Below are 22612 nucleotides of genomic sequence, written 5' to 3'. Positions count from 1 at the left end.
ATAGAAAAATACGAAAAAAAACTATAACATAATAAAAAAATAAAAAAATAAGTAAAAAATATTAATAAGAAATTAAAAAAAAACAATTAAAAATAAAATAAGTAAATAAATATTAAATAAATAAAAATAAATTAATAAAAAAAAATTTAGTAACTAGAAAAATAAAAAAATGATATTTTTAAGTTAAAAAAAGTTATTTCTCAGAAAAAAATAAATATTGAATGTTAAATAGATTAAAGTAAATAATAAAGAAGTTAGAATTTAAAAAATCAAATAACTAAATACTAAATAAATTTTGAAAAAATCAAAAAAATATATAAGATTTATAAAAATTAATAAATTTAATAATAAATACATAAAATAAAAGTTTAAAACAAAAATTAATAAAATTAATAAAAAAAGTTAAAATAAATGAAATAAATAATTAAAAAAGTTTAAAAGAAACACTAATAATTAAAATATTCAAAATTAACAAATTAAATAATAAACAAAAATTAATCAAAAAAAAAATTATAAAAATAAAAATAAAACTAGATTATAAAGTTAGATTCTAACCGTTATTAAAATATTACTACCAAAAAGAGTTTTGTTTATACTAATAATTTTTTTTTGTTAAAAATAGAACTTAAGTAATTCTAGCTTTTTTATTATTTTGTTTGTCTTATTTTAGTCAAAAGCTTGTATCTCCTTTTTCTTCTAGAAAAGTAAGAAGAAAATTGCTTCTGCCAGTGCTTTTGCGCAAGTCTAGGTTAGATAAAGAGAAAAAACAGAGCAGGAGAAACTTAAGATATAATTAGAGCAAAACGCGTGCAAATAGTAATGCAACTAAGATAAAGTTTAGACAAGTAGAAAATAATGATAGATAAATTATGTTTAAAAGGTTTAAAAAAAAAAAAAAACAATTTTAAGTATAATTTATGGAAGTACACAGCCGTAACAGAATTTTCTACACAATGCACAATAAAAATTTCATCAGACGGATTTTCTCCTTTCTAAATTTATTTAATTGATTCACTGTTTTGCATGCTCGTTTTTTTCTGTACAAAAGTATCTTCGTGCAATTTTGTCCCCTCGTGCAATTTTGTACGCTCGTGCAATTTTAACACCTACCCATGTAAATATTATTTTTTTTTTTTTTTAATCTTGTTTTATTTTATATTAAAGTTTATATAATTTTAATTTAATTTAAGTTTACATCAATACATGTTTTTTCTTGAATAAGGGATATTTTTATTAAAATAAAACCCTATTTTTATTTTTATTAAAAACTTTTTAAATTTTTTATAAGTTTTTAAACACAATAACTTAGTTTCAATTTAAAAAAAAGCTAAATAAATTAAAAAAATGAATAAAACAAACATAAACCTAAATAACTTAAAATTAACTACACTAATACATGCTTATTTTATTTTTTTTATAAAATATAAAGGTTCTTATATATTTTTTATTTAGTTATTTTAAGTTATTACTATTTGTGCAAAATTGACCCTCGGTGCAAAACTGTCTGTCGTGCAAAATTGTAACTCGTGCAAAATTGAGCTTCCGTGCAAATTAGTCTTCGTGCAATTTTGTACCCTCGTGCAATTTTGTGCCTGCGTGCAAACTAGTCTTCGTGCAAAAGTATCTTCGTGCAATTTTGTACACTCGTGCAATTTTGTTCTCGTGCAATTTAGTCCCCACGTGCAATTTAGTAACCTCGTGCAATTTTGTCTTCGCGCAATTTAGACCCGTTCCCATAAAATAAATTAGTTCTGACATTTCTGCTAAGCATTACTTTTATAAACATTTTATATAAAACAATAGTTTGATTAAAAGCATCTCTACTACAAGTTTAATTTTTACACAATCTTATTAGTAAAACTAATATATTTACCTATTCAAAAAAAAGTCATGAGATTATAAAACATTTCAAAAAATGTATATCAACAAAATTCTAAATGAACTCAATTTAGACCAGGGTTTCCCAAACTCATTTACTAAATCGCCCCCTTTTCAGAAATTTGAAAAATAATCGCCCCCCACGATTTTAAAAAGTAGTTTTTCTTTTGTGTAAAAACTTGTGAGCCAAAAAATTTGTGTTCGAAATGTAATTTAGTCTGGTATTTCTTGTGCACGAACTTTTGGGCTGTGTCCAAAGTAGTTTACAGGGCTTGAGAAAAAGTTACTGTTGTTTTCTTATAAGCCCAGTAAAGTGTATTAAAATACTTAAATATTAAAAAGCCTTGTGTAATCAGTAATCAATCATGATTAAATATGAATTGTTTTAAAACTAATGAAACTTTTAGGGTAGTTGTGGAAAACTTTTGTAGTCAGCAATTTATATTTACTAAAAATCTTGTCTTCTTTCAATTCGTTAAAAAAATGTAGTTGCGGGCTGCACAATTTAATAAAATAACATATATAAAAGTAAAAAACTTGAGCATAATTGTAATAAAATGATTTACTATTATTGTGATCTAAGAAATACTAAAGTAACTGAAAACCAAATTGAAAGTGTATTTCAAAATCATAAGCATCAAAAAACTAAATTTTGTATATTTTGCACAAGTAGTTTTTAAGTTACTTAGCAGGTCGAAATTTGATTGGATCTGGACCGTACGTTACCCATCTGTAATCTTAACTAAAACCTGACATATGTAACTATCTCTCATTTAACGAATTTCGGACATTTAGAAGTGAATACTAAGTAACTTATTTAAGTCGCACAAAATACTTAAATTATTTTACAAATAGGCGTATTCTAAAATTAAATAAAAGAGGTTAAAAAACTATAAAAGAATGAACAGATTATTTTACACATTATAAAAAAAATATTAAAACACCATTGCTGAGCCAGTTTTAGGAAGTTTGACCGACTGGTTTGTTATCTCATAAAAAGTGGTTTTATCAATAGCATCTGTTAATGCAGTAAAATTATTAATTTCAATGCTTAGATATATTATAAGCAAGTTAGTTATAGAATTATAAATTTAATTTTAAGCTTTTTAAACTATATGTTTTGTAGTAGAATACCATTAAATAGTATTTGACTTGGAATAACCTTTAGGAAACTAAACTTTAAATTTAATTTTTTTTTTCTTAATTTAAACTCAAAAAAATCAAATGTTTTACAGTTAATTCTGTGAACAGAAAGAAATCAATAAAAAATTATTTTATTAATGTTAAAACTTTGTTTAGTAACTGTAGCAGTCTTTTTGATGGCTTATTTAATACTGTTTAATTTTATTTTTTCTCTAGTTATTAGCCTATAATAATTTACCAGAAGAAAATAGTGAAAAACTAAAAGCTAGTGTTGAACTAACAAAATAAACAACATATTCTGTTTGCTAATAAATTAAAAAATAAGATAGAACAAAAAAGAGTTGATAAATAGTTTAAAATTATTTAATATATAGATTCTTCTAACAATTAAAAATCAAGTTAGAAAATAAATTTAAGTTTAATTTTCTTTTAAATGAAAAAATTTGAAGTCATTTCAAATAGAGACATCAAATCTATACTCTTTTAAAACCAAAAAATAAATTTTGAAATGAAAACTTTAATGTTTGTCAAGTTTTTTTTATTTATACAGATTAAACAAGTAATAAAAAAAATATGTCAAATAAATTTCTTTCAAACAATTACTTTAACCACTATGCTATAAAAACTTTTAGTGTAATGTAAATCGACAACTATAAACTAAAAATTAACCAGGTCAAAATAAAGATATTAACATATTTAAAACATAAACCATTTTATAAATACAGTATACTTCCTCTTCAGATCGCACTTTGAACAAAATCAAAAAGTTTAAACTCAAAAATTATAACAATTTTTTTTACAAAATTATAAATTTAAATATGTTATTAAAATAACGTTATCAATAAACATGAAATCAACTAAAACATAAAACACACATTCATAATAAAAAAAAGATCTAAATAAGCTATTAAATATTGTGTATTTCTCGTTTTATTAATACTTAGTTAGTGTTAGACTTTATTTAAGTTAAATTTAAGAAAATATATTTTTGCACTTTTTTTTGGGGTAAAAAGTGCGAACTCAAGAAGAAGTCTACCGTAATTAATATTTATTAGGCGTTATGCAAACCTGTTATAAAATAAATAACTTAAAAGGATTTTTAATATAAAAAGACTACTTAAATACAATACAAACCAGGTTAAATAAAAAGTATTTTAAAAGATCAAATAAATAAAAAAAACTTTCATAAAATAATGTCTGCTACTGAATTCTAATATAATGCGAAGGATGAGGTTCATGAATGCTTGCAAGTTTTTCTAATCTGATTCTAAATCAGTCAAATAAAGCCTCAAGTCACCTCCTTTACAAATATCTAGATTAGATATTTTGCTCAATATGTTGATAACTAAACTGAAAGCTTTCTCAACAACATAGCTAGAAGGAAAAACTATACAAAACAATCTAAATTCCTCTCAAATGATTGGATACTTTTGCCTTAGTTTTTGTTGAATCCAAAAGCTTTCATATTGTTCTTTGGAAAAAATTACTTTAAGTTCAAGGTCAGTTTGTAAGTCTGAAAAGGTTTCCTGTGAGTCATTTACTTTAAAAAGATCTGCCACAAAGGGATCCATATTTTTATCTATATGATAGCTTTTTGTGTCAAATTGAAATTTTACTACTTAATATGTTGAAATTGTTTAAAATTTCAGATTTTTAGATTTTTTTTTTGCCTAAATTGTCAAGTTCCAGGTTTTTCTAGGTAAATTGGCAACCCTGTATAGTTTTATTTTTTAGTCTAACTTAATGACTTTTCAAAAAACTATTGGAAATATCATGAGGTGATAGTTAATATAGATTACATAGATTTTTACAAACCATTTATGATCCTAAATAACATATATGTAAGGTTAAAAAATAGTGAGAGGAATTGCGATCGTCTATAATCTACGTAATTGTTAAATAAGAAAATATATAATTGAAAATATGTAATTAACTTAAAAGTATGAGTCATAAGTACTTGATTTTTTTGTCTATATTTTACGTAAACACAATAAACTTTTTTGTTTAAGTTTTACCTCAGAGTCAAATATTTGATAGCAAGCGAAAATTAAGAAAAGAGCAAGATAAAAAGTAAAAATTTTATGACAACCCAAAATTTTAAAATCGCCCCCTTTTCGCCCCCTTACTAGATATCGCCCACCCTTTCGCCCCCTTACTAATTATCGCCCCCCAAATTACTAAAATCGCCCCCAGGGGGGCGATATCGCCCACTTTGGGAAACCCTGATTTAGACAATAAGTTATTCTTAGATTTAATTAAAGCAACTTTTTTCACTATCTATAAGCATATATGACTAAAATGTCTTTGTTAAATTGTTTTTATCTAAATTCTTTAAAAAATTTAGGATGTGAGCTGAGCCGTGAGGGTAAATTAAGAATTATGAAAATAATTTGCATATTTGCTGAGTCTGCAATATTTTAGAAGTTTTTCATAATTTATTTTCATTTATACCTTTGTCTTTAACCCACCTTACCCAAACATTTTAAGCATAAACCAAAAACTTAAGTTTTTAGGATTAAAATTAAAAATAACATGAAAAAATCTTTTTTTCTGACTCAGCAAATATGGTTTGCTACATTATGTTAATGATTTGCACAATTCTCAAGCTATCCAGCCATGAGGTATAAAGCTGTTTTTTAGGGAAAGTACAATATATGCAACTATGACGAAGAAGCTACTCATTTATAAACTACAAACTTTACACACTTCATACTTTCACTTAAATTTATAAACAATGTTAGCTAAAACATTCAATTACAATATATTTATTTGTGCAGTTTTGCACGTTTTTCTCAACAACATTGTGTAAGTTTTATACTTATTATTTACATTCTTCATTTTAATATTTAAAGTACCTAATAATGAATTAAAAAGAATTAAAAAGTTAGTTTCTATTACTTACAATTTAGTAGTTGTTTTTCCACTAGAAAAAATCAAACAGGACAAAGCAAACTAACACAAGCATTTATTTATAAAAACAGTTTAAGTATTGCAGACATGTTCTTAAAAGTGCAGTCATGAACAGTTTTTTTTTACAGTTCTAACTGATGAATTAGAAATTTTAAGCCTCTGAACTTTATTTTAAAATAAAACATCTATATTTGTTTTTTCAAGGTATAGGCCATTACCCAAAGTACTCTAACACAAACAATTCCTTATAAAAACAGTTCAAATTTTGCAGACATGTTTTTAATTTACATTTATGATCCAGACTGTTTTTTGTTATTGTTACTCAGGCACTAAAATTTTCATAATTTTCTGAACTTAACCTTAAAAACACTTTAATTTTATTTTTAAAAGTATAAATATTACCAGTTCATTATTTTAAAATTTCTATCATTTTAATAAAACTAAATTTTAAAGACTTAAGTTTTATCTACTAATAACCAGTTACTTAAAGTTTTGTAGTTTGATTTGAAACAAAAATATTATATATAAAATAGTTTAATAGAATGTGAACCTTTGTGTAAAAAAAGTTAAAAGACTAAATTCTTATTTAATAAATACTAATCACATCAATTTATACAAGCTAGTGTAAAATGGTTACAAAGTTTAATTTACTTATAATAAGTTTATAAGTGCTTCTGTCAAAAAAACATTGCAGGTCATCATCAAGTGATGAAACATTTGAAAGTCATGCTGTAGAAGAATTTGTAGAAGATGTTTCATTAGATATTTTAAGAGAAAAACTTTTGTTAAAAGAAGAAGTTGTTTCAATTTTGTACTACAAAGACTGGCTTCATGATTACAACTATGTTTTAGACACATATAATTTTGTTTTTACCAGACTTGGTAAGCAAGTAAGTTGTTTTTGTACTCATTATAACTTATGTTTAAAATTCTATTTGAATAACTATTACTTATTTGAAAAACTGACAATCTCTTAGAGCAAAAATTAGTGTAATGAATAAATTTTTGATAAAATTAAAACAGTTTCAAATATTTTTAATTTATATTTTTTTAAAATATAAACATACTTAAACTACTTATTATCAGTAGTAATGTTAAAAACCAAGCTACATTAATTGACTGTAAAGTTATAAGTTTAAGGCAATATGGGGGTTCAACATCTTGTTTATAAAAACTATATATTTTTTCAAATAAAAGCCTATTGAAGTATATAATGATATAATTTTTACAAAATGCTAAAGTTCAAACTCAGTTTTTGAGATAAAGCCAGGTTCCAGTTTGAAAGAAAAAAAAAATATGCTCTATTTTCTTCAAAATTAGAAAAAACCTTTCCTAAACTTTATCTCCTCCTACTTTTGTTAAATAACTTACCTCAAGTTTACGAGAAATGTTCCCTGCAGCAATAAATTTCTTTAAAAAATACAAGATTTATATATAACTCTCAAATTGGTCCAGGACACAGTCAATTGTTTTTACTTGTGATTTTTTTCCTGCATCAGTAGTTACAAAAAATCAGAAGATGTTTGAAAAATACAAGTTTTTTGCATACTTTATTCAAATCGATTTCGGACAACGGTCCTTCTTCAGTGAACTTCAAACTAAGAGAACTAAAACACATTCATGCAACTAAGTAAAAAAGAATATATATATTATGACGTAGTAATTTAAAATTGTGTATAAAACCAAATTTTTAAAAGCTAGAAGGTTTTTTACATTATAATGATATTTTTGTAAATAAAAGTAATCCGAATTAAATGAATATAAAAACAATACTTAACTGATATAAACTTTAAATTAAAAACTATCTTAGTAAGGAACTGTTTGATGTAAGTTATTGTTGATAAATCATTACTGCTATTGGTGAAATAAAAATTAAAAAACTTTTCCCAAACAATACTTAGTAATTACAAGAACCTATATTAATGAAAAACTGTAGGAGGAGAAATATTTTAAGTGAACTAGTTTTTTTCAGCCTTTTTTTTCATTCCATAAGGAACCTAATAAACTCTCAAACTCTGTTTTCTTAAATCTTTTTTTTAATGGCAAAAAGCAACTGCTAAAAAAACACTAAGTTTATCAAAAATATGATTTACTTCAAATGTATAACCTTAATCAATGATTTTTTAAGTAGTTTTATACAATTCTTGTCTTAATACAATTAATATTTTATAATGATGTTTTACAGTACTTATAAATTCAAAAATTAATCTAAGTTTTGTAATTCAAATAAAAGTTCTTGCAAAATTACTTCAGATACATTTTTTGAAAATAAACTGTGAAAATAAGTCAAATTGTCCTGAAGAAAAGCTTCCCAAAATTGCTGTTCTAAATCGTTTGTAAGTTTTTGTTGTTTTAACAATGGTAAACTTTTTATAAAATATAGCTTTGCCAAAACTTAAAGTTTTTAATCAAATATTTTTTTTAAGACAATTAGTTATTTTATTTCAATTTTTTCACTCATGAGTAAAACTCTAAGTTATTTAGTTATATCCTGGACATTCTAATTAATGAAAAAAAAACTTTATCGATCAGCTTAAAAAAAGCTTTGGGAAGTTTTTAGGCTTAAAACTAGCTTTATAAACTAAATGGTATTAAACTTAATAATCTTGTAAGATATTGATTTAGTTTCTGTATACTTTTTCACTATATTTCTTATTTACTCAAAAATAAGTCTATTGTAAGTTTTTCTCACACTCAGGCTACTCAGAGTAACTCAAGCTAGTTTGATTTTTTTTTAATTCAGGTTTTTGGATACTTTTTCTAAATATCTAGCTAGTTTCTTGAATTTATTTATTTATTTTTAATTAATATCTGTAATAATGAATAATGAACTTTACCACATGATCATCAACAAAAGCATCTGAGATAACCTACGACAATTTTAGTTCTTATTACGACTCATCAAGTAGGTTAGTTGAAAGAAACAACTGTTGACATCTAACCAAGCCGGCGTAAGTGCATGTGCAATGAAGCTTCAGTTTAAGGTTTAAGTCCAAAAAGTTGACACAGTCAAATTGTTCACAGCTCAACGTGTAAGATATTGTCAGCTTGTTGTGAGATTTTAGTCTACGCTTGTTTGATCAATTTTAACCAGTATTTATTTTGGGCATCATCAACAAAGTTGAGATGTTTTGCGCCATCAGTAATAAATAATTAATTGTAGGTTGTCTCGGATGCTGTTGTTAATGGTTGTGTGGTAAAATTCGTTATTTTTTTTTATATTGCTTACAAATGTTACAATGGTTTATTGCATTGTGAAAGCAAAATAAAGTTATGATTATTGAGGAAAATGTTTTAAATTTGTATACATACACATTATGACGGGCTAAAAAAATATTAATTTACTTTGTCAACCTTTAAAAATTCAAACATACGAGTAATTTGAGTCATAAATTTTTGATTTTGTTTTAATTAAAATTTTTATTATTTTAGCAGTGTTTTTGCATTTCTTTTTTTTTGTTAAGGACTTTTTTTTTGCAATTTTTTGCAATTTTATCATGGTATAAAACTTAAAAGATACAAACAACGAATACAATTTAAATGGGAATTATTTTGTAGAAATAAAACAAAACCTAAAAAAAAGTAATTTATGCAGCTTATAGAAATATGAAAAGGAAACTTTTTAAATTAGTCATTGCTTAACAATAAAAAACACAGAAAACAACCCTGCTTAAATAAAGAGCATAAGTACTGTCTACAAAATAACTTAGAGGTGTTTAAATTATATTAGTGTTTTGATTTAATAAATAATTATAAAATTTCAAAGTAAATAAACTAAAAGTAAAACATGTTTAATTGTAAAAAAAAATTTTAAATTAGTTTTCAAGAGGAAGTAAACTCATACCTGTTTTTTGGTAGTCTTTTTTGTATATAACTATACAACGGTCATAACTTATTTTATACAAAAATTAAACTGGGCTATGCGCTATAAGCTGCGTTGTTTGTGTCTCTATAACTTCTAAAACATTAACTTTAAAATATCTAAATACAGTTAAGCACAGCCAATAGCAAATTGTACAAACCCCGTAAGTAGCCTGTGCTAAAAAAGCTACCACAGTTTTGTTTAAGTTAAATAAAATGAAGCTGAATAAACAAGAGAATTTAATTTATTTTCTTTTGTAGAAAGATTTTCAAGTATTGTATAAAACTCAATAAGTTTTTTTATTTTTATATTTAATATACAATTTTAAATAAAACAGTATGTTTTTGTAGTATGTACTATTGTTTCACTAGTCTATAAAAAGCAGTTTTTCAAACACTTGATTGAACAAAACGGATTTTCAAAAGCTACTTGTTTAAAACTCAAGTTTTGTAAGCATTTACAAAGTAAAATTTTCATAACAGACACATTAAAGTTGCACAAAATAATTTCAAAATAATTCAAAATAAAGTTTGAAAAATGATGACAATTAAATTAAGTTCTTTTCTTTTGTTCAAAGCTGGTTTTTAACTAAATTTTGAAATCCAATTTTATTTTCAATGAAACAAAAAGTAAATCTATGTTTTAAGATATTTTTTTTTTGTCATGAATGGGATGATGTATTTTGGATCTAAAATATAGAAAGGTAGACTTTAGTATTAGCTGGTTAATCTTAGCACAAGCAATAAATAAATTTAATATAATTTATATGTAAATATTTTTTTAAACATTTTGGTGTTAATAGGAGGTGTACTGCAAAATAAACACTCTGAAATTTGGTTATTTCTTAAAATATATATGATATTTAAACACTTTTCTAGTTTAACTTCTTTTGTATTGAAATTTTTTTTTTTGTTATTTTAGCTTGTATAAGTTGCTCTACACAATGATGTCGTTAACTGTTACTCTTGGTGTCAGCTTTGGTAGAAACTACTTTTTTAGTAGTGTACTTTTATATTGCTATGTTATCTTTCTTAAAACATCAATTTAGGTGTTTTAAATCTTTTCTATGTTAAAATGTTTTGTTCTTCAAACTAAAAAAGTTACTAGTTTGAGCGTATATTAAAAAAAATCAAAAAATAAATTAAAAAAAGTTAGTTTCTATACAAATCATACTAAAAATTTCCACAATTCGAAAATACAAACAAACTTTTTAGAAATTGTTTTATTTCTTAATAGTTACATCATTAGTAAACATTGTTTATATATGAAAAACACTAAAAGTAATTATTTTTAAGTAATTAATTGTTACAAGCACAATTTATAATATAATGTTAATAAAATCAACTGTCATTTTATAGCTAGTTTACTCTAAATTTGATAATAGTTTGTTCCAATAAAAATAGTTTGATAAACTTTTTATTCAAACTATTTATCAATATTAGTTGATAAATCAACTATTAGTCTGCTTATTTTTATATACCTCTATGCTTAATTTATAAGAAAACACTAATTCAAAACAGAAGCAAAAAACCAATTTTTTACAATGGTCCTTTGAAGCTTTTCTACTTGATTCAGTTTTACAAAAAAATACTGCAACCAGTGAAATATATTGTTTCAAGACGTCAGTTTTTTGATTACCTTGATGACTGTCAAGTGAGAATAATTATTAAAACTACCCTGTTTTTTTTAGTTTTCTTATCAATCAGAAACAAGTGTAGAGATATTCTAGACAAAAATTATTAAACATTGTTGAAACTTTCATTTATATTAATTATTTCTTCATTTTACATTTACAATGCTGAATTGCGAACATTTTGTTTTATTTTTTTTCTATTTTTTATTTAAGTTCTTCTAAAGATTTAAAAAACATTTATTAAGAGTATTAAATTTAGTAAAAAGTTATAAAAAATAAATAACTTTATTTTTTCCTATTAACTTTTTCCAAGATTTAAACATTTTCAAAATACGTTTAGTTCATACAATTTTTAAATACAGCAGTTAAAAAACATCAATTAAAAATGATATTTTATATTGCAGTTCACTGTAATAGCAAGCGTACATCCTTCACAAAGAAGTGATTGGCGTCGTTATCTACAATTTGCATTAGAAGACCTACAAAGATGTTAGTTTAATAATGTTTTTTAAGTCTTCAATTACTAATGTTTATCAGGTATACATACAATGCTAAATACTTGTTTAGCATTGATTAATAAAATATTCCAAAGTAACCAAGATTTTAAAATTTAATTATTTTTAATCAAACTTATTAAGCAATCTAAAGTTACAAATTTTAACATTATTAAACTTCAATTTCAAATTTTTATTTGCATACTACTGTATAAGTATTTACCTAGCTTTCATTATGTATTGTATTAAAGACTTTATCATTCTTGTAATTAGTTTGTGAATAAACTCAACCAAGAAAGATATATTTATTTATGATAAAGTCTAGCTGAAATGAATCAACAATGCCTGTGATTAAATGCCCTTTTGAGAGTTGCACATATGAAACACCAGACGTCGATGCTTCTGTAGTTGCCTCTTTGCTTATCATTCACAACAATGTTCACATTAATGCAAATTCTTCAAAACCAAAGCCTCCAAAGACCGTCCTCGAATAGGGACAGACTGCAATGAAGAGGGTTGGAACATACTTGTACAAAAGTGAACTATTTTTAAGGATAGCATGGAGATGACAGATGTAGAAAAACGATGTCAATTGTACCAGTGATGTGAGGAAGATATAGTCGATGCTATTCTGAAGGTACATGAAGATGTAGTAAATTTAAGTGAGCAAGAGCTTTTAAAGATGATCAAGCAGCTTGCAGTTATTCCTGTTTCAGTTGTTGTACAACGATCAGACTTTCTTAGTGCAAGACAGGATTTGACTGAAAACACTAGATCATTTGCTGCCCGTTTAAAGGGAAAAGCCAGTACATGCTCGTACACATGTAAGTGCCCAAAGGATGGCTGTATTCAAATGATAGATTTTACAGACATAATCCTAAAAGATGTCATGGTAACAGGTTTAGCCGATGAGGATATCCGTAAAGAGGTGCTAGGATGGGAAAATCTAGATGAGAAAAATGTCAATGAGACAATTGGTTTTCTATTAGGTTGGTGGATTGTATACACCAAATGTCTACAAATCCTTAAAGAAAACCACACAAAAACCAAGTGGTAAAATAACTTGTAGCATATGTAATAAATCAACTGATAAATTTGTTTGGAGCAGTAAAAATATGATGTATATTGAGTGTTCTGCCTGTAAACAATGCTGGATAAAGTCCCGTAAAAAAGTTTATCAAAGTCACCAAAGTTATGCTGATGAGTCACATGCACTTCTAGTTGGTGGATTGTATACACAAAACTTTGATGGCTTTTGTAGCCGAGGCTGAGGAAAAATATGTTCGAGCCGAAAAACGCAAAGAAGAAAAAGGAGGTACAGGGACAGAAAAACGTACTTTTACACACTTGATCGCGACAAAAACTGTACAAATCCCAAAGCAATATTTGCCTACCTCCAAATGAACTATTGATTTCAAAAGTTCCGTTTGAATCGATTGTTTGTGATTATTTATACTTCAGAGGGTGGTATTATTTTGTAACTGCAGACAGACTTACAGGTTTGACAGAACAACAAAGAATCAAATTAGGTACAAATGAGTCTGGTTCAAAAGGATTATGTAAAGCTTTGCGTCGTAATTTTGTTACTTTTGGTGTTCCAATTGAAATATCTTCAAATGTTGTTCCAGAGTTTTCAGCAAAAGTTACCAAGGATTTTCTAAAACAATGGGGTATACACCATCGTATGTCATCTGCATATCATCTTATGTCAAACGGTAGAGCATAACAAGCAGTAAAGGCCACTAAGCAATTTTTAATGGAAAACATTGGTCATTATGTATTGTATTACAGACTTTATCATTCTTGTAATTAGTTTGTGAATAAACTCAACCAAGAAAGATATATTTATTTAACTACAAGCTATAAATTTTTTAATAAAGAAATGTATGAGTTATAATGATAAATTTTTTGTTCAATAATAAAGACGTAGACAAATATTATATGCCTTTATCATATAAAACATTAAAAATATTTAATAACAAAAATCAGTCTAGAAATATTATATTGCAGATTGTTCTATACTGTTTTATATTAACTTATTTCAGCACATATTAAAAGTTTTGAAATACATTAAGTATAAACTTCTCTTTTCAATTCAAGCAATAACAAATTTGAAAACAAATAATATTGTAAAAAATATTATTATAGTGCTTAATAATTATGGCTAAAAGTTAAATAATCTTTTATAGATTTTAGCGTATACTTTTTTAAAGCTACTAACTTTTGCTTTGATTTTTTTTAAGTAGTTAAATATTTTGCTGATTCTTTTCTTGTTAGTTGATTGTAAAGATATATTTTTTTAAACAAAATTATGAAAATGCACACCAATTTTCAACTAAATCCTGGTTTAAAAATTACTGTTGTATAAAAAACTTTATAAACCAGTTTTATAAAAGTGCTATATAAGATGGCTAGCTTTAAAGATATCAACGTTTTTGAAAGCCTTTTTTATTTTAGTTCTTTTATTGGTATCTAATCATTAAGTTAGAACAAATGGTAAAATACAACATCAGTTCAAAAAACACCATTTGTGTGTTAAAAAACATTTGCTAACTGTTATAGGCTTAGCTATAGGTAAAATAAGCTTTAAAATAAATATTACTATAAAAATATTTTTAATCCCCTTCTAAAAAATTCTCTATTATTTATATACATTTAGTCCATATCAAACATAAAACTAAAAACAGATCCAACCACAAACGTTAATTTTGGTGTGATTACAAACGAAAACCTAGGCAAAAGTTTGAATTTGAAGCAATCTGAAGTCAGTATTTTCGATCAAACTAGTGATTTGAAACATGTTGTTGACATTAGCTTGATATCTGATCATAATGTTTATTTTAAATACCAAAATATTAATAATTGGGTTAGTTTGTTTATAATGATAAATTCTCAGTTTTTTGTACTATAGAGGTTTTAAAAATTGAAAAAACTTTAAATTTAAATATATTTTATTTTTAGATATTGCGGAAAAGTTCTAACCAAAGCTTTTTTTATTTCTAGATTTAAGGTTTTAATCACAGTACTTTAAAACTTTAAGAGATTGATTTTTTAAAATTTCAACTTCAATTTGAAAATTTTAAAACAAGGTACTAGTTCCTTTTTACCAAATGACTTTTGAAAAATATTGAATCAAAATTAGGGAGTTTAATAGGTGGTGCCAAGGTAAAAAAGTCTACTTAATAAACAATTATATCTCTACTACAGATTTTAAGCCATCGTTTCAAAACTTCTTTGGTATAATTTTTAGTTAACAAACAATTTTTTTGTAGTACCTAGTCTTTACATAGTTTTTTTTTTAAATAAAACTAATATTTTTGTATACAATTATTTCATATTTCAGTCATAGAATGTTTATTTTTCATTAACTTTCCATACTATACTTAAAGTTAATATTTTTTACTTGAAAGTAAGGGTCAATTCTGATATTTTTACAATTTTTTTCATTAGACTCAAAATAAGCGTAGCATAATGAACAAGTACAAACACTTTTTTTAAGTTATCAATAATTATAAATACTCAAATAATTGACGAAATTATAAATTTATATTAAAAGTTTAATAAAGCTAGTATTCTATCTTAGTCTTTACCAAAATATACCTTTGTTTATACTCAATACCCAAAAGTTTTTCATAAAAATAAATAAATTTTTCAGTTTACAGTTTTTCTTAACTTAATTTTAAACTTTACTTATAAATACTAATCTAAACTTTGAGACCATATATAAAAGCAAAAAGTTTTTATATTTTCTATTTAAGACTGAATTTTTACGTATTTTGTTAGATTTCTTAGCCAATGCCCTTAAAAAGATATTTTAAAGTTGTATACTTTTCTGATGTATATAGATACCAAAATTTAACTGTGAAGTTACTGAATAGAGTATAAGATTTGGTCCTATCATTAGATTAATAGTTTTGGCCAAAAGTAAACATGAACTACTTAATCCTATATTTGAGAAAATTTTCACAAGTAAAAACCTGTATTAAATAAACATAGTCTTGATATAAACTGTCCTGCTTAGACTGAGTCATCTAACGATTTTTTAAGCTTTCTTTTACATACAGGCGCTTAGAAGGTTCTTTGACACGAGAACAAAGTCAAGTTTTCTTACTAGCCAGTTGTTTGAAAAAGGAGCAAACGCGTCTGTAATTGGGTTTGTAAAAAACCAAGATCAATTGAAAAATGTTAGTTTACAAAAGTAAGAAAATATCTAAATCCAAACTTTTTTAAAAGTTGTAATTTTGTTTTGTAAAATATTATGAAGCCTCAATAAAAACAATAATTATTAATATAAATTAGTATATATCTAAACTTTAACAATTTTTTAGTAAAATAAAAATGTTTTCAAAAATAATTTTTCAGTTAGAGCAAGTCGCAATCAACTACAATTACAAACAAAGCAAAAACCATGCTTGCAAAGAAGATTGCAGTTGCTACATTACTTTACCCAAAACCCAGCAGCACTGCAGAGCAGAAGTGCACCATTACTCTTATTTTCCCAAAATAATTTTCACAAACGACCTCAGCTGTGTCGAAGTCGTCCGTTCCATCACTGATATCAACGACAAAACAAGTTATTCGGTCAAAAGCTTCCTCGGCACTTCTGAGTACAGAATGACGTTGGTATGCAGTTCGATGACTCAGGTGCACGGGCTGAAGCATAGAAGCAACAGCTCTGTTAATTTTGTTTTGTTCGATTATTACCTGCATGAGTCGATTGCTGACAGTCTGGGCATGAGCGACGAGCTGAAGAGCGGACTGGTGATTGTGGATGTCAAGAACGAAGACGAGTACCTAATGAAAGAAAGTGTGAACAGCGAAAATATAGGTTTGATGCTTGCTTTGGTTTGCTACCTTAAAGCTGGCACTGTTTTTAATTTTTATGGTAACAACGCTACTCAAAGTTTAGAATTAGAAAGTAACCGATTCTTGTCTTCAACGTTAATAGTTGACTTTAAATAAAAAAATAATGATAACCAGATTATTTGTTATTAGCATACTACCTGTTTTTTTTTAATTTGTAGATAAGTTTTTGTACTTATAAAAATTTTTATGAAATAATTTAAAAAACAACATTAAGAAACTGTTGTAGAAGACCCTTTTGTTATAATTACTAATTAAGTTGTTAAGTTTCAAGAGGGTTTATCTTAAACAACACTTAATTTAAAAAAGTTTTATGTATACTTTTTTAAATGAAAAATTAAACTTGAAGAAAAATGCTTAAATAAATAAAAAGTCTAATCGTTAATTTTTAAGATTTTTTAATAAAATTATTGTTTTTGTCTTTTTAGTCATGAATACATAGAAATGTCTCTTTTAATGAAGACAAGCAAAAAAGAAGAATTTCTTATGAGATATAATTTTGGATCTCAATTAGAATGATGAGCTATTACAAAAAGTTATTGTTTAGTAAAAATATTGGGTAGGTGTCAAAAATGCACGAAGGGACTCTCTTTCACGTAGGGTCAGTTTTGAACGAAGACACTTTTGCACGAAAACAGTTTTGCACTGGTTATTTTTTTGTTAATTTTAGATTTAATTAAATTTTCTTTTTTTTACTATCGCTGTTACCCCTTACCCTTAGTTGGTAACAATTTTTCTTCTTATTATTATTATTCTTTTTTAGTTTATATTTTAGTTTTTTTTTTTTATTTTTTTAGCTATCACTGTTACCCCCAACCCTTACCATTGGTCAGTGTTTGATTTATTATTTTTTTATGAGTTATATATTTTTTAATTAAAAACAATTTTTTAATTTTTTTTTTGTCGTGCAAAGTGATCCTTTGTACAAAAGTGTCTTCGTGCAAAAGTGTCTTCGTGCAAAAGTTTCTTCGTACAAAAGTTTCTTCATGCATATTTGACCCGTCCCCAAAAATACTACATTTAATAAAATATTTAATGTATGAATTTAGCTAGCCATGTGTTCGAGTTCACGATGAACAATCTGGTGTCAACAAGAAATGAAAATGTCCAAACATCTACGCTGAAAAATCAAAATTTTATTCTGTCTAACAAACAACTTCAAAACAAAATCCACAACTCTACAAAAGTAATATTGAATTTAGCTACACTAAAAGAAGCTTGCTCTAAAGCTTGTTTTCTGTTTTATTATATTTAAATCATGTTTCTTAGCTCGAAAAATTACTTTAAGCATAAGTTGCTGAATTACATACGCTGTGAGTACAACTTTAATACTGGTTTCACATTATAATGCATATTTTTTAGGATATTATTTTGTTTTACACATCCGAGTCATGTGCGTTTTGCATGATATTTCGTTATTACTTCGAGCAAGTTCAAAGTTTGACGTCATCAATTGAAACCATCGAGTTTTACAAGATTGATGAAAGTGTGAATGTTGAGGCACATCTAGCGGTTGAAAAATTTCCTACAATCATTCTCTTTCCTGCTGAAAAGTTTGTTTTAGTTTTAAAGAACGAATTTTTGTTTTATCAAAAGTATAATGTCTTAGTTTTTACTTTTTTATATTAAAATTTTGTATTAGTTCTTTTAAATTATAACATTTCTGTATTCTAGACTTCAAAAGTAGTCAATTTACCAAGTAATTATAGTAAATGTGGTTTCTTTGTATTGTTAAAAATATGTTTAGTAAAAAGTATTTTCAGCTAAAGAGTTTTGATAACTTTCAAAAAACATTTTAGTTTTACTTAATATTTAAGTAGTTTAGTTTTTGTTCGTTCTAACGTTTACATTTATAACAATCTGTTACTACATACTATTTTTTGTTTATAATATCTTAAATAATATGCCTAAAAAAGTTAAAACTTGAAATTACTTAAAGTAAGTCTGATTTGTAATTCTTTATAGAAAAAAAATACGATGTGTAAAATTAAGTATGAATAAAACAAAATTAAAATCTTAAAAAGATGTAAATAATTTATAATTCACACTATAAAGGTAATATAAAACAAGTTTAAAGTTAATCATCAAGAAAATCATTAGAATTAATTAAAAACTCAAAAATGTTAAACTACTTGCGATCTTTATTTTTAAATTTTCAAATCACTTTAATCAAAAGTTTTGCAACTACAAACTGGACAGTTTAAGTGTGGTTATTGTCATTTATTGTTGTATCAAAGTATCTATTAAAAACTTACACTTATTATTATTTGTGCCCTAAATAACACAGATTTCTAAATTTTTTAATTAAATTTGACTACTTGTTTTAGTTTTATTAATCTTACAACTGCTATCAAAAGTAAGTGAAAGAATACGGAACAGTATCTTAAGCCAGTAACTCCAAAAAACTTGTACTTAATATAATAATAAAAGTTAAAGTCCTTTGAACACCAAAGTTTCAAGTAAATACATTCTTTTACTAAATGTACTTAAAATACAACTTATTTGTATTTGTGACTATAACAAGTTTAATGAAAAACTCTGAAAACTAGATAGAAATTGATTTTGAAGATATAATAAAAAAGAATTATCTTTTATAAAACGGTTTCACAGCTCGTTTAAACTTCTGTAAACATATCATGTTTGATTCTAAAGCTACAAGACATGAACGAACTGAAAATTTTTAGTTACCAACTTACAAAATAACACAGAAGCTAAAAGTAATTATTAGTTGGTTTTATAAAATACACAGTTTGTTTGACAACACAAGAATTTAATTAGAAATTTTAGTGGGAACCCTGCATTTGTCAGGGTTGCCACTTTACCTGGAAAAACCTGGAATTTGACAATTTAGGCAAAAATATCCTGAAAAAACCTGGAATTTTGATTAAAAAACCTGGAAAAACTTGGAATTTTTAATAATTTTAACATTTTCAGTAGTAAAATTCCGATTTGACACAAAAAATCTATCATATAAATAATTTTTTTTTGTCATCATCAAAAATGTTTTTATTAAAAAACACATTAAAGTAACTTTACAGTATCTTTTCAATGTTTTTATACTATTTAACGCAGTTTCTTATATAAAAATTTATTTAAAACTAAAAATAGACCCAAAAATGTGTACTTTTAAAAACCTGGAAGAAATTTGGAAAACCTGGAAAAAAATTTGAAAAAACGAGTGGCAACCCTGATTTGTTTACGCATGCTGATATTTAATTTTTTTTAAAGTTATTTTGTTCTATGAATTTATTATGCGCACAGATTCAAACTAATTCGGATGAATCTTAAACTTATTTTTACTTATTTTTTTTTAATTTCAATAAGTTTGCTATTAACAATATTGCTTAAAAACTATTTTAAGCAATTTATATTGTTTCCAAAACTTGTATTTATTTTATTTGAAAAAATTGTGTTTTTATCAATGCAACGAATATCTAAAAATAATAAGTAAATTTGTTACTAATTTTTAGTAGAAAAGGGTCGATCATGCCAATTCGATCATCAGACCACAAATTTTGGTAGACTGAGACCGGTTTCGTCCTTATTAGGACTCATCAGTCAGTCACAACCGAAAAACTTGCAGTCGTCAATCTACAAACGGTTTATCATGCTTTCACATGAAGCCACTATTCATGTGAAAGCATGATAAACCGTTTGTAGATTGACGACTGCAAGTTTTTCGGTTGTGACTGACTGATGAGTCCTAATAAGGACGAAACCGGTCTCAGTCTACCGAAACTTGTGGTCTGATGATCGAATTGGCATGATCAACCCTTTTGTTAAACTTGAGCTTGTCTCACGGCAAACGAAAGTCCGGACTTCTGCTCTGCAGACTTTCGCCGATGTTTTTTTATTTTTTAGTAGCTATGATTTTTTTATTAAGATGCTAAAATTCTATAATTTTTCCATATTACTTCTGGTTGTTATTTGCTCACTATACTTACCAGTTTGAAAATGTTTAAAAGTTTCAATCATATAATATTAAGAGAGTTAAATGATTTTAATAAGAAATTGAATACAATCAAAATAGTCATAAATTAAAATAATATGAATCGTACTGTTTGATATGCACTAAGTTTTTATTTTCAATTAAAAAAATCTACTTTTATAGACCTTCTGACTCAGTTAAATTCAATGAAGATATATCAGAAAAGTCGTTGATTCATTTTATAATCGAGAACTCATCTGAAGAGACTAAACAAAGTTTGATTAAAGTCCTCTGTAGTTTAGTTGGCGATGATGAAATTAGAAATAAATGTAACAAGTAAGTGAAAATAGCTTCCTGTAAAGTTGTTTGATCGTATAAACAGTTTATTGAAACTGTTACTGTGCGAGCAAGTCTTTGGACTTAGTCATCACTTTTTGTTCTTATTAGTTTATTTCGAGCTTGAACTAAATAATAAAAAAATTCCAGATATTTATGATATGGAGTTAAGCGGTCACATTGAGTTTTATTTTTGTACTTGAACATGCTGCTGGGTTCCCAAAACTATCAAGAAAATGTATTCGTTTTTTTTTTAATAAAGTTTTTATGTTTTCACTTTTTAAGAGATTTGATTGTGTTAAGGATTTTTTTCCAATTTTATTTAAGTTTGTGAATTTTGTTTGTAGTATGTTTAAAACATCAGAAATTAGTATAGAAATATTTTTAACTGAGCTTACAAAAATCATCTTTTGATTCATAACTACTTTCTTACGTTATAATTTGCTCAGTATTAAGTTATAATTTATACTTTTGTACTTTTCTGTATTTTATACAGTATAAAGTATAGTTCGAATATTTTAAGTATGATAATCAAATTAATTATTTTTATCATTTTGCAGATATACTTTTGGAAACTGTTTTTTTTTTTTGATACAATATTTTACTTTATAAATGTAAAATTAAAATGTTTTATCTTTTAGTTCCGAAAAATGTTAAAGTTGTGTTCAGAAAAAAAAAGAAAAGAGCTGTACTATTATTCATTGTTTAATTTTGTTGTACTCTACTTTACATGATATTTAATATTTATTTTATTTTAACTTATTTCTGAGTATAAAGTTGGACACATTTTAGTTTAGTATTTTTTATCACAAAAAATATTTTACAGTTTTTTTGCTAGTTTAATTTTTATTAGCAAAAGTTTAGTATGTATCTTAGAAACTTTTAAAACATTAATCATAACAGGCTGTGGACTTAGAAATACTTGAACTTAAAATACCTTAAAAACCTTGTTGTTAAAATATTTATTTGTTAGTAGTTTTTGTTTTTCTTACTATGTTAAGGTTAACAGTTGTTAAAAATAAAATAACAACATAATGTTCATAAATTAAAAACTAATATTTTCTAAAAGTTATGTTTGAGATGTTTTTAGTACAATAAATAAATCATATTTTTTCATTACATTCTAAGTACAGGTGGGCATCATACGGCCCACCAATGTTTACAAAACTTAAGTGAAATCCGTGTCGCGAGTATGAAAATCTTTCCCTATAAAACAAATTGTTCCCCAAAAATGGGTAGCTGAATAACGTTTGCAGAAGAAATAAAACTGTGTTTAAAATTATTGCAATAAAAATATAAATAACAAATAATGAAGCACATTAAAAACTATGCTTTTAAAAAACACTAGTGTATATTAAAAAAAAAGTAAAACGAAATAAACTAAACAAAAAACTGACTAAAGTTTGAAAACAATTTGATTATATAAAGTACTACTCCTTATCTAACAAACTAATTTTGTTTTTCTTTACAGATAATTGAATTAAAGTGTAATCTATTATAACTTATCAAAAATTTTATAATTCTACAAAACACAATGTTAAACATGTTTGAAGGCAGTATTAGAA

At 25.3% G+C, this 22612-nt stretch overlaps 1 protein-coding gene across 1 annotated transcript; it reads left to right on the top strand.

The window, feature by feature from the left end:
* The first annotated feature begins 5739 nt into the window (after positions 1-5739).
* Positions 5740-21698, top strand: LOC145844121 (thioredoxin domain-containing protein 11-like). The gene is made up of 12 exons (XM_082951482.1): positions 5740-5826; positions 6626-6821; positions 8185-8267; positions 11314-11446; positions 11831-11915; positions 14608-14786; positions 15985-16104; positions 16283-16748; positions 17833-17969; positions 18146-18336; positions 20895-21047; positions 21198-21698. The coding sequence occupies exons 1-12, from the start codon at positions 5756-5758 to the stop codon at positions 21205-21207; spliced, it is 1824 nt and encodes a 607-aa protein (XP_082807608.1). The 5' UTR covers positions 5740-5755; the 3' UTR covers positions 21208-21698.
* Positions 21699-22612: the final 914 nt, after the last annotated feature.

This window comes from Thalia democratica, chromosome 1 (genome assembly GCF_965202585.1).
Source record: "Thalia democratica chromosome 1, ktThaDemo2.hap1.1, whole genome shotgun sequence".
Classification (NCBI taxonomy): Eukaryota; Metazoa; Chordata; class Thaliacea; order Salpida; family Salpidae; genus Thalia; species Thalia democratica.
This window is presented reverse-complemented; position numbering and strand designations above follow the sequence as displayed.